Source organism: Guillardia theta, assembly GCF_000315625.1.
Source record: "Guillardia theta CCMP2712 unplaced genomic scaffold GUITHscaffold_85, whole genome shotgun sequence".
NCBI classification, from domain to species: Eukaryota; class Cryptophyceae; order Pyrenomonadales; family Geminigeraceae; genus Guillardia; species Guillardia theta.
In genome coordinates, this window is record NW_005434589.1 from 344156 (window position 1) to 357681 (window position 13526).

At 51.1% G+C, this 13526-nt stretch overlaps 1 protein-coding gene across 1 annotated transcript in view; it reads right to left on the reverse strand.

The window, feature by feature from the left end:
- The window catches only part of GUITHDRAFT_154747 (hypothetical protein), a 7395-nt gene extending 3074 nt beyond the window's left edge, over nt 1–4321 (reverse strand). The window contains exon 1 of the mRNA XM_005825331.1: nt 3225–4321. Within this exon, the coding sequence (XP_005825388.1) occupies nt 3685–4131 (447 nt within the window). The 5' untranslated portion in view covers nt 4132–4321 and the 3' untranslated portion in view covers nt 3225–3684. The remainder of the gene's footprint in view (nt 1–3224) is intronic.
- Nucleotides 4322–13526: the final 9205 nt, after the last annotated feature.

Genomic DNA, 13526 nt, shown 5'->3' on the forward strand with positions numbered 1-13526 from the left:
GTTGGACCCTGTGTGCCTTGGCAGTCCCAGGGACTTGTGCTTGGTACGAGATTGCTCGATGGATGGTAGTCACTGTTCGGATCGCCCTCTCTGCTCGACCGTTGGCAGCACTTGTGTAGTCCGGGGTAAAATTCCAGATGATCCCCTTCATCTTCACGAATGACTGCAACTGGAGGTTTGCAAACTCCGAGCCGTTGTCACTCACTACTGTTATGACTGCTGGTCGACCTGAGCGTTCTTCCTGCAAGATCAAACTCTGCATGACTTCCTTAGTTTCGCCTTTTGACGTCAATGGAATCGTTATAATAAATCCACTGTAGGCATCGACCACGACCAAGAAGTAACGAAATCTTCCTGGCTCCGAGACTGTCCCCATGTCTTTCAAATCCACATTCCACTGGCTATTAATCCTTTCGGCTCTTTCTTGTCGGTAGCCGCCTTGGGTTTTGATAGGTAGCTTTGAGAATTTGCTGGTTTGACAAACATGACAAGGACCTGCTGTGCGATGGGTTGGACTGTATGTCACTTTGTTGTTCCCTTTTGCCAACATCCTTTGAACTCTGCCTGACGTATGCCCAAGTCTCCAGTGCCACAGAATGGTTGGAATTGGGTTGAATGGGGAGGCTGGAATGTCCTTGTTGCTCAAGGATTTCAGTGATACCTTGTCTTCTTCAGCAGTGGAGGGCTCTGCTGCACACCTAGTCAGTAGGGCCGCTGCCTCAGTATTACGGCTGCTTGACTGTGCTGCGATGACAAGTGAGTGTCGAGACTTATCAACTGCTGCTTTAAGCACATAGATTCCCTCCCAAAGGTGTACAGGTAACAGTAAGTTATCTGGCATACGAACCCAAGATCCAGTTGACTTCCCAGACAGTTCCACAGTCGTCTCGTCTCCAAGAAATTGACTCATCGAACAGATGGTGAGCGGAGTCTCTGCACATACCATTGCTGTAAGTACGAATGTATGTGCGATAGTAACATTTCCATTGCTTGTAATTGCACATTGCACTCTCATTTCTCCTTCTTCCTCGCACGTAAATGTCTCCCCGCTGGCTGTGCTGACAACAGTGGCTTGTAGACTTTTACGCACATTCGTCAATAGAGATCTGTCGCCGCAGAGACTGATATTAGCTCCGGTATCGAGTAACATATGGTGACAACCCGGTAAGTGTACGTTCAGGAACGCCTTAGCTCTGAGCAATTTTTCGATATCAAGACAGACGTGCACCCTGCGCATAACTCGTCGTACATGAATGTCACCTGATTGAAATGGATTATCTGTATCTGAGGCTTCCTGACAAGACTCCACTAGGCCACATCGTCCACCGCCGATCGACCATCTGTCAGGTACAGGACCCTCCTCTCATTTGCATGAGGAGCGGCTTGCCTCCGCGGTACTTCTGTCCGGCTGGAATGATCAGGAGCAAGTCTCTCCATCAGTCGGTCTGTCAAAATATCGAGTTTTTCCTCCAGCAAGGCAACACGACTGTTGTCATACATACGAGTCCCGGGATCGTGCCTCATGCCCCTAGTCGCATGTCCAGGCCCGTGTCCCCTCTGTCTCCTTCTTTGCCACGAATCTCCCGAGCTGCCCGCAGTGCCGCCTGCTGCTCGTCCTACAACCGAGTCCTCCTGCTCTTCGTCAGATTGCACCCGAGGCTGGTGATCATCACGGTGCGGGATCAGAGGGCCCGTCCAGTGCTCTCGTCGTCCTCTGCGACCTGGTTGCATCCGCCCTCGTCCCCCACGATTGGCTCCCTTCCCTCTTGGATTGAAGCGACCTCTCCCATCGTGTTGCCTGTATGATGGAGCTCCTTCGCAGCTGCCGTTGCCTTCTTCTCGCGTCTGCAACGCTTGCTGTTCTTGCGATCTGCCGCGTGAGGGATTTCGCCATTGTCCTCGCCGATGAGTGTTACCATGGGCCTGCCAGGGAGAATGATCAGGGGCTTGTTGCTGATCATACGACTGCGAGTCACGCCATCCTCCGCCGCGCGAGTCCGAACCACGATGTCTCCCATGCTGGAATCCTCGTCCCGGTACATCGTTATTCCTGCCATGTCGAGCACCACTTGATCCTGGCTCTGACGATGGATGATCGGAATGTTTGGTGGCCCCTATTTGAGCATGGCCCAAGTTGGCTGTCTTATGATGACGCAGTGTAGGCCCTTCATATTCAAGTTCGCGCCTTGTGCTCGGCGTAGATATTAGAAATTCTGCGCTGAACTTCCGACATGGTTATCAATCTTCCCTCAGCAGCCTGTATCCTCCCCAAGAAAGATACTTCGTCGATCTTCGACGTCTTACATTTGCCCAGAAGACTCCGCACTAATTCCTTTTCCAAGTCAACAACTTCTTGAGTGCCACCCGTCGAGATTGCTTCTTTCCTTTTCAACTGCTTGAGGAGGGAGCAAACCTCTAGGGGGATGTCAAGCAGTTTCTCGAAGTCATCAACTTCAGCCTCCGAGACTAGACTCTTGACGCGGTCAATCAGATTTCTCGGTGCTGTACGGTTCCTGAATTGAAGTGATATCCAATATTTCACATAAGAGAATCCGAGGTATCCAGACAGAGGATAATCTTCTTGCCCCGACAGTCGTAATGCTCTAGGAAAGATCTCCGTCAGTCGATTTTTGAAGAACTGATTGATTTCTTCCGTAATCTCCATCACGTCTTTGTATAGGACCGCAATGCCCTGTACTGTTTTATCATTTGTCAAATCCCAAGGTAGTCTCTGCCTCAGTCTTGCCCTTCTGCTTTCCCCGCTAGCAGTGACTTCTGCATCGATTAACCACTGGTAGTTTTCTTGGTCATCAGGCTCCTGTGACTCCTCCTGGAACTCGTCGAAACGTCTCTTCAGATCGGTTACAGTTGCCTCTACTCGCTTGATGGACTTGAACGGCCAGTTTTTCCTGAGAAAAACTCCCACGACGATTCCTTTCCATTCGATTGTCGTGTAAAACTTTCCTTCGTCATCATCGAAATCTACATGCTCTTCCCAAGACGTAAGACTCTTTTCCAGCCTGGAACCCAAGTTTACACCGTCTTCTTCGGTGATCGGGAACAATGACAAGATATTCATGAACACGTCTCGTAGTCCTGGCCTGACTCGTTCGAGAGTTGTGAAAAACGGATTGAGCGTACCCCACATTTCCTCCTCCGTCTTAAAAACACTGTTGCCCGAATTGTCTTTCAGCTTAGTCAAATCGATGCTTGTTTTTGAGAACGCTTCATGAATTTCCATTGCCATTTTGATATCAGAACCCATGTACTCTCCAACTGATGTCACTCCGAATGTGAGAGTAAGAGTCCACTGGTTGCCGTGATACAAGGTTTCTCGAGAAATAGAATATCTAGGCACTGATATTCTAAAAATTTTAGAATATGTTGAAGTTCCCAGTAACCTTCTCTCCACAGACGGTGACACAGTCACAGTAGCAGTGACACTCGAAGTAGACAGTGATAGCACCGACTGCAAGTTTCTGTAGCAGTGGTAATAGATATCACGAATGGATGGCCGCGCAGGAAAGATATCAGGATACAGAGAACAAACGGAGGTGATAAGAGATTGGTATGGATGGTCAAGCTTGTTTACTTCAAGCAATCCAGTCTCACAGAGACTATACACCTCGTTCTCCTTTCCCTGTCCTGCAAATGCGTGCGGCCCTTCTTCCTCTTCCTCGGTCCCTAAAATAGGGGCTGCCCGGTCCTAGGAACTACCACTACCGGTACTCTACGCTTCTTATCTGCGATATGATTCTTCGACCGGTCCGAGGCCTGGTTCCGTACCTTGAGGGTCCCCTGAGAAAGAGTCATAGGCTTGACATGACGAGGTCTTCGATTCTCATCCAACGCTCTCTGTGAAGTTGACGTAGCTGCTCCCTTGACCTTGACAGGTCCTGTGTCTCCGTAGGAGCATGCTTGGAGGTGGTCTCGTGCATTCCTTGTATGTCCTCCGCTAAGATGATCATGATAGTACTGTCTTCTTTGATCAGACCCCTTGTTCTCCCATGTCCATGACTTCAGGGGTGATACTTCCAATCTCCCCTTGAGCGTAGCCGTATCCTGCCACCGTGTCATCTGCTGTCCTGTCGTGGACTGATATAAGCTGACTCGCTTATCTCCTGCTGCCATCCACGAGTCCTAAGTTCTTGCTGTCTTCTTCATGATTCTCCTACGTCGCCCTTATTGTAGCTGTTGCTGTCCTCTCCAGGGACGCATTCCGAGGCTCTAAGCATCTGTGCACTTGAGCCACGTCGATTACTTGGCATTGTCTGAGGTGAAGCTTCCTCCTATAAGGTGCTTCAACAAGCCATAGCTTGACCCTTTGAAAGTCGTATTTCTGAACACGAAGGAGAGACCAGTGCTGAGCGCGTTTATCTTAACAATTCTCTTCGAAGGAAATACGGGTCCATTGGTTTTTTGTAGAAAAGTTGATATCTTCATCGATCTGTTGACGATCAACAACATAGGTCAAAGCATAGAGAGACTGTTTGAATTTTGCGCTCACTGCCATTTTGTGATGTTCGTGGGTAGAGTTGGGGGTGGTCGATAGGGGTACTGTAGTATGTTGATATGGGGGTACTGTAATAGGGGTACCTATTTATAACTCATATTATAAAACACGTCATTGACTCATGAGCTAATATGAGGGGTACTTAGGCTTGCAAAGAGGGGGTGGTTATGCGAACACGGGTGGCAGAGATTACTATAGTAACTACCGGGTACTACCACTCCACCTGTAGTGTCAGGTTTATGTACCCCCTATACCCCCTGTCTGTCCCGTATTTTCATTAGTAACCACCGGGTACTCCCCCTCCACCTGTGATGTCAGGTTTATGTACCCCCTGTACCCCCTGACTGTACCATATTTTCATTAGTAACCACCGGGTACTCCCACTCCACCTGTAATGTCAGGTTTATGTACCCCCAGTACCCCCTGTCTGTACCATATTTTCATAGTAACCACCGGGTACTCCCACTCCACCTGTAATGTCAGGTTTATGTACCCCCAGTACCCCCTGTCTGTACCATATTTTCATTAGTAACCACCGGGTACTACCCCATTTCAGTCAACCCTAAAGCCTCAACCCAGCTGGAGACTAATAGACCGAAATAGATACAGTAACGACAACCATGAACACCAACGGCCACTTCAACAACGCCATTAGCACTTTCCTTAAAGAGCTCAATGAGTTTGACGAGGAGAAATACGCCGGACGGCATCGTCGGGCCTCATTGCACACCATCAGGTCCGTGTGGAATTGCTTTAAGGATGACCAGAAGCTTCACCACTGGTATCTCCTCTACGTTCTTCAACCCGCGCGCCGCGGGTTGCTTTTCCGGCCGGGCGCTCATAGGAAAAATTGGCAATATTTTTTTTTTTTCGAAGGGCCTGAAGGGTCCCTTCATTTCATGCCATATGGGAGTACCCTACTTTGAGGAGGCGTGTGGGAGGGTACTCGCTCTTAGGAAAATCGTTGCTGCGCAGGGCCAAAGAGGGGTAGGGTGATTTGAATTTGGTTGCTTGGACACCTCACCACGCCAAACCAAAGTAAAAGTACGAATTTTAGAAGTATCTGTGGTACCAACTTAATATTGCAGCGTTTATATGGTACAAAACGAGGGCCAAACTGGTCGGAACTTCGACTTCCGAGAACCCCTCCGTTTGACTTTCGTTGGGGGGTGGGGTGGGTACGGAGCCCTCAACTACCCACCTTTGAAACAGTTTGAAACTCTGTGATAGGGGGTGGGGGGTAGCCCCCTTTTCTCATTCCCCAAGCCCCCTCTCCCTGGACGAGCAAGAGGCGATGAAATGGTGCCTTCCTGACTCGCGAGGATGAACCTTGATATTGAGAGACTTCGAATCCAACCCAACTGAGATAGGAATGAGATGGAGATCTCATATCATACCTGTAAGATATGATCGAGCTTCTTACTCAACTCTGCAGGTTGGGCCAAGGTTTGAATCATCCATCGTGTACTGGAATATGCACCCTAGGTTCAAACAATCCGCGAGTGTGCTTGCAAATATTCTTCGAAGACAAGATGAAATTTTCATGAACAGCTAAGCAACTAATAATAGATTCACCATTGAACAGAATCAACTCTGATTGACCCTTCTTTCAAATTGCCGTAGGTTGCACGTTGAGCACAAATGCATGATTTGTGAGAAATTTGTATCAAAATTTGTACTTTAAGCGACTTTGCTGTCTAGATATGTGTTCTCATGTCATCACTCACTTTGAATTCTTCTAGTCTTACGTTCAGGATTCATGCACCTCACTTTTCTATTGAGAAAGCTTTACATGCTCAACCGTTCAATGATGCATGAAGAGACGTTTGCACAAAGGATTTCTTTACCTGCCAGGATAGATGACTTTAAATAATCGTTGTTGATCATGAATCACTATATCCATGATCAAGTGCATTGACAATCGCATTTCCATGTTTCATGACCTTGGATGATGTTTCTGCACTGCAACTTCTTCCTCTGTCATGACATTTCCATAACGCTGCAGAAACCGAGTTAGAAATGAAACAATGTGCAGATGAATCTGATATCAATAAATGAGATGTTCTTCGAATCAATCCTGCCTTGTTTGGACAGTTCGCAATGCTACCATGCAACAGTAGAGTTGTTGTCGCATTTGGCTGTACAGAGGGGTGCCTTGTTCAACAGAACAAGCACTCGATGATTGTAAACGAACCGCAAACACTGTGAATCAATAAACAGAATTCCACATTCAGGTGATCATATCTTTATTACAAGCGTTTCAATCTGGCTGGTATCGTCACGAAGCTCCATCAACAGGGACTGCGACACACCCGGACCCTTGTTCCTCAGCATGGCCCCACCAACCGACACATGGGCGACCTTTGGCTCCCTGGCCTCTCCACCCACACCTGGAATGGGCTGGTTCTGGACTTCACGATGACACATCCCTACAACAGCAGCGGCAGCCCCGTCGGACTTTCTGCGCTCTCCGGCCCCGCCCAACAGAAGATTTCCGATCATCGCGCAAGTTATGGCACCCATCACCCGCCGAAGGCCTTTCTTCCCTTCACTGCAGGTACGGATGGTCTTCTTCATGCTGACGCTTTGCGGTTTCTCTGGTACCTGGCGGATCACCATGGAGCTACGCTGACAGCGGAGTGGGATGGATGCGCTCAGGAGGCGGTGTATGGGGACCCTGGCTTTCATCGTTTGCGTGCTCGCCTGTTTCGGCAGTATCGCTCTCGTATGGGTCTTGCCGTCCTCCTCGCAGGGGCCTTGCGCTACTGCTCTTTGTCCTGATCCTTGTTCCCCTGCTTGTCGTGCGTGCGGCCGTCGCTTGCGTGGTTGGAGTGCCGGTTTTCGCTGCCTCCTTCGTTTCCTAGTATTTTATTGAGGCGGGTTTGTAGGCTTTATCCTCCCCCTCCTTTGTTTGCTTCGGTTTGTCCTTCTTTTTCAGTCAAATAAAGAGTTTGCTTGTGGTTCGATGCGTCTTGAAGCGGCGAGGACTATGGGACCCTTGACCAACCCTACAGAGCCGGAAAGAAGTGAGGCGATGAGAGAAACACGTCAGAGAGATGGAGCAGGAGGAGAAGATGCAGATGAAACATGACGGCGAGGAAGACGAGGAATGTGCGAAGCTCCTTTCATCGGACCCTCAAAATGTCGACGCTCAGCCTGAGTACGCCATCGCACCGCCTTTCCTGCAGATCACCCCTTGCAACTTGTGTCAACTTGTCTTGTTTCCTTCTCCTCGTGATCACACAAGCAGCTTCTTGGTTCGTGGTACACCCGCAAGTAGCATGCAGGCAGAGCTTGTCGGGAGGGGCTGACAACCCGAACAAGATCTACAGAGACTCCGAGGTCGTGTCGGAAGAGGCCTGGAGGGATCTGATCCACACAGACATATCCGACAAAATGATTCTACAAGACTCATCCGAATGCACTGATATAACTGATGGTGACCACTCGAATGATCAAGACTTGCAAGGAACCAAACAGGGAGGACGACATGAACAGGTTATCGTCTTCCTTCATGCCATTGCAGGGCGTCACTTGTTGAGACAGATCAAGGAGCACTTGAAGCATCTTAAAGAAGTACATCTGAGAGACTTGCAGCAAGACTCCAACGCTGGGATGAGTCCAGGTGCATCGAAGAGGGAAAGGGTGAGGATGCGAGACACTGCGTCTACAAGGACTCGCCGTCAGGTTTTCTTGGCCAAGGATGATGTGGATGAAGTGCAAAGCTATGTTGAGGCATCTCGCAGGAAAATGATCGATACGGTCGGTTCCTTCTGATATGTCTTGAACGCATTCTCATGATTGAAAACTTGACACTGATGCAGCTCAGGAAAAACTCACCGGGGCTGCATCCAACCGGAAACAGGACCACTTCAAAGCTTGAGGTTGGGGTGTGAAGTTTGAAGAATCTGTGATGATTTTGATGACAGAAACTTCTGAACATCTCCTACGACATAGGCAGAGATACTATGAATCCGAAACAAAGACATAAGGAAGGTGAGATGGGAAAAACTTTCGAAGTTGTCAGCTCGCCTTTACCTTGGCGTGAGCAGTCAAGCCTCGTCAATCTAGGGAGTCTGCCTCCAAGACTCCAGTCAGAGGTGATCTCGACATCTAGTCAACTTCTCAGCGTGAAGGCTCTGTTTTCCTGGCGCAGCCTCAAGTCGACTCTCTTCGCTCTCCCCGTCCCCTTCGCTGCTGCAAAGTCTGCCCAAGAGGTGGAATTCCAGCGCCATGTCGGAGAGCGAAAGCCACATGTACACGAGTGAGAGCAGCAGGAAGCCCCAAGGCGAACAGCTTGCGGTCGTCACGGCGATCGATAGTCGTGCTTCTACACCGACGCAAAACGGCACGGACGGTGAAGAGCTGAAAACTGACTTGAATGTATGATGACACCTACCTGTGGTTTCGCTCAGCCTCGAACATGACGAGCAGTAGCCATGTGCAGATCCATGATATTGGGTTCAGAGGTCCATCTCTGCGACAGATCCAAGCACAGGATACGTGGGGGTCAATGTGCTGCACTCTTCGAGTGAATTTGCTTGTTCAGTCTGGAGGAGCTGCTGCCAGACTTTGATTTGGATCAGCTCAAGGACAAGACTCTCCATGACCTGCAGGTACATTGAGATGGGCTCGTGATGGTTGATAGGATGATCTGCTTACTCGAGGCATACTGTCGCGAATACGGCCTTCCTTCTCGAGGAACCAAGTCCGAGCTCATCCATAGGTTGATTCACTCCAGAGCAGGTTGCTTTCCCCCCAATGTCTACCTCCTCTGATTTCTCTCCAATTCTCCCTCCCTTTCTCCCCATCCTTCTGCTGCATCTCCTCGTCCACTTCCTCGCCCTCGCTCACATCTGCTATATCCTCCCTGTCCTGCATCACCTTGTTGCCACAGAGATCGGCATGCGAGAAGAGACCCGAAGACTCTGTCATGGAACTTTGAAAGGATTTGGCTGGGGTTGTGGGCAAGGGGAAGCTCTTCTAGAGGTGCAAGAGACTACAAACTCTTCTTCCCTTCCTCCTGCTGTTTGCCCATCCCATGTCAGCAGCTCCCTCGTTCTCTTCTCATCTCCTGCAGCTCTCTCCAACTGTTCTCTCCGATCTTGATGCTCAAGTTCATGATAGGACTGGGCTACGCATGGTCCCTTCCATCGTTCGTTTCCAGTCAGCCAGGAGTATCAGGATCAGTTGAAAAAGGTGAAGGAATCCATGAGAAGAAAGAGGAAGTTTGTCTCCCAAGAAGCTGACGAAGACAACGAAGACGATGTCACGGTGTATTTGAGATCTCCTTTCAAACTCTACCTTGATCCCTCTGACATCTTTGCTCTTCACTCTCCCCCTCTTCTAATTCTTCTGGCCCATCACGGTTTTCGCTGCCAGGAGCATGGGCCGCTTGTAGATGCTTTCATTGAGCAATGTGAATCTGTTGAAAGCATCGAGAATCTTTGCTGAGACGTGACTTGTGTCAGCTGTCCGTGGAACCCTAGACGGAGAAGAGAGTCAAGGTGCGATGAGCGAGCAAGAAGACACAAGTGACGTCTCATCAGAGAGCGATCCCCATTCTTCTCCTCCTCCTTCCAACAGCAAGTTGCGGATGAAGACTGACGGCGAGTTCTCGTTTGACACCGAGGTAATCTCGCTGCCGTGGTGGAGACGGACGTTGACGTTTGAGAAGGACGAAGAAGAAGACCTGAACAACTTCAAGAAGAAGTTGAAATGCTGGTGCGGGGGCGGCAGCTGGTTGGTCTGCAGCGGACGTTCTCACCTGCTCGATCCAGCCTGGCGGAGACTTACGAGGAGACGCTGAAGAGGAAGAAGCAGTTTGAAGAGATCTTTCAGAGCGACAGTGAGATCACGAGGAACCTTTCTCTCTACCCCGAGAGAGACTCCAGCGACTCTGAGATCCGTAGCCCTCGCGTTGATGAGGTGAGGGGGGTACGAGGGGCCGTCAAGTTGTGACATGATCATAGTTCGATGATCAAGAGCAGCTCTTCAGCGAGTGAGAACGCTCCCCTGCTGTGGTTGACCGACACGTTCACTGCAGCAGCTCTAACGTCGCTCCCTCGAGTTCCAGTAAGCGAGTCAACACGAAGAGGTCGGACGTTGTGTGACCCTGACGTGCTCGACGACTGACCTGCATCAGAACCCGTCCGAAACCTCCTCCTGGGTTCGTCTACACCCAAGATTTCCTTCCTGTACCCGCCTCTTCTCCTCCGATGCTCCCCGTCACCCTTGCACAGGAATGCGACCCCGATACCACTCCTGTCTTCTGCATCCACCCTGACATCCTAAGGGTGACCAGCGCCCTTGACGATCCCTCAGCCCCTCACGCTGGGAGCAGGAAGGAGGAAGACGCCTCAACTTGACTTTGGAACGGCTGGAAAAGATCGAGAAGGTGAGTCCCTGATTGGCCTCAAGAGGCTGAGGATGTCTCCCTTGCAGTACAACATGTCTGGTTGGATCGGAAAATATCTGGACCCTGATTCCGAGGACGAGCATTTCAACAAGCTCATGAAGGAGTGGACGGTAACGTTGCTCCTCCTCCTCCTCCTCCCCCCCCCCCCCCCCCCCCCCGAGTCTCCTCTCGTTCCTCCTCTCCACCTCCAAGCTCCTCTCTCCCTCTGTCCTCCTCTTCGCCTCCATCTCTTCGCATCTTTGCTACTGACATTCTGGAAGGACATGGATCCGGATGAGATGGCCAAGGCCGAGAAGAAGGCATTCGACAAGCTGCAGAGATCGCTCATATTCCCGCGACCGTAAGTCTGTGAAGGGAGGGGAGCAGGGGAGGGGAGCAGGGGAGGGGGCGGCAGAGCAAGATGAGGCATCTTCAGTCAGATTATTCTCATACTTCCCTTCTTGCAGAAATTCTCTCGAAGCTGACATCTTCCCTCCATCTGCTCAACGAGCCTACGAAGCCTTCGTACACAACAAGGAGGGAAGCGTCAAGTAGGAGCCAACTCTCCTCGACTCCTCCTCCCTCCTCCCCCATCCTCTCTCTCTTCGACTTTGTCGCGAGTCTGATGCTAGCCCCCGAGGAAGGTGGATGGCTACCCTAAGTACTGCTACGATCCCAATGTGATCTCCTCCTCCTCCGACGAGGGTCTGGTGAACTACAAAGAATCGTGAGAACGAGAAGTTCTGAGCACGGCGCAGGAGGTGAAGGAGCTGGACCTTGTCAAAGCTCTTCAGAACTCTTTGACGGTACGAGATGATGCTCTGTCCCCTTCCTTGTCTTGTCCCTTTCTTTTCTGATATCCATGTTCTCCTCTCCTCTCCGCACTCCTCCTCTCCTCTCCTCTCCTCTCCTCTCCTCTCCTCTCCTCTCCTCTCCGCACTCCTCCTCTCCTCTCCTCTCCTCTCCTCTCCTCTCCTCTCCTCTCCTCTCCTCTCCTCTCCTCTCCTCTCCTCTCCTCTCCTCTCCTCTCCTCTCCTCTCCTCTCTGCCATACCATCGCCGTAAAGCTGAAAGCATTCATGTCCAGAGGCAGGATCACATCGACAAGTTCAAAGAGCTCTACGAGGACCCGACATTCGTGAGGAAGCTTTATCGACGTCTCTCCTCTCATGCTTGACAGTCGGAGACTCATATCTTCAGCGAGTTCGTCAATCGCGTGCCTGACGCCCGAGACTTCAAGCCCGAGTGGTCGCTTACCGCCCCCTCCCCTTGCTCCCCTCACCAGCACGAACAGGCTCGATGACTCGCTTCATGACCTTGAAAGATGTCAGATCGGCCTGCCAGCGCAGAAAGTCGCCTTCAGGGATCCCTGGTTGCAGCGGTGGTGGGAGCAGTACCAGGTGCGGCGTAGCTCCTGCCCCTTCCCACTTTCCTTGTCCTTCACCTCGCCCCTGCTCCCTAGAGAAGATGCCGGGCCAGGTTTTCCTCCTCCTCGCTGGAAGCCTGACACAGTTGTAGGCTGAGTTGATCTTGGAAGTGACCGGCCTCGCGTGGGATGGTCATAGAGTAGTTCACAACCCTGAGGCGACGTCGATCAGCGTACGAGTTTTGACCTGCCCGGCGCTCCCTGTGACTACCAGGACAGCCTGACGTGGACACGAGCTACGTGGAACGGCAACTGGGAATCAACAACCTGACGGAGTTCATCTTGCAGTCGCAGCAAGAGCTTGACCGAACAGATCATCTCACTTTCGTTGAGCTCTTCAAACGATTCAGACCCAAGTTTAGCGAGCAAACGGTGATTCGATTTCTTTCTCCTCTTCTCTACTCCTCTCCTCTCTTCCTTTCTTCTTCTCTTATCCCTCTCTTCTCAACCCTCCTCTGTCTCCTTCACTCGCCTTGTCTCCTCACCCCTCCTCCCCTCTCGTCTCCTCTCCGCTCCCTTCACATAATCGATGCATGCACCGCAGATCAAGTTCGAGATGCAGGAGGCAAACGATACAGACATCATAGTACCCGACGACTTTGACACCGTCGACGACGCTGTCAAGTATGCCGTCCTCGAGCAGGGGTGAGTGTTTGTTTCTTCCCTTGCTTGTGCAAGTGAGAGCGCCTTGTCAGAGGGAACCTTACCTCCATGTGGAAGTGGGACAACCAGGCGGGAGCGCCTGCGGACTATCCTGCTCCTCCCAAACTCTCCAGCCAGAGCAGGCTGAATCCCGACCCTCTTGTCCTGCAGGCGACAGAGGAGTACATTCGTCTCTTTTCGCGCAACATTACTGAGCTGAAGGCGTACATGGCGAGGTACAACTTCTTCGACGACGAGTTCTTCCTGCAGTACCTCAACGACACTGTTGAGAGCCGAGGCCCCTGTATCATCCCCGACCGAGCGCCGCTCGAGGTTTTCTCCCAGAGGATCTACAGCGAGGTAGGACGGGGCCGTTGGCTGAGCGTGGAATCCTGACTGCCCGGCAGCCGGTGAAGTCGGAGATGGGGGGGCCAGACTGCCTCGTGTTGACCCGAGCGCCGCCTGGAGTGTTCTATCATCCTTCTAGCAGGGTCTTCTGCTATGCGGTCCCACGTGCTTGCTGTCTCATGCTCTACTGACGACCACTAG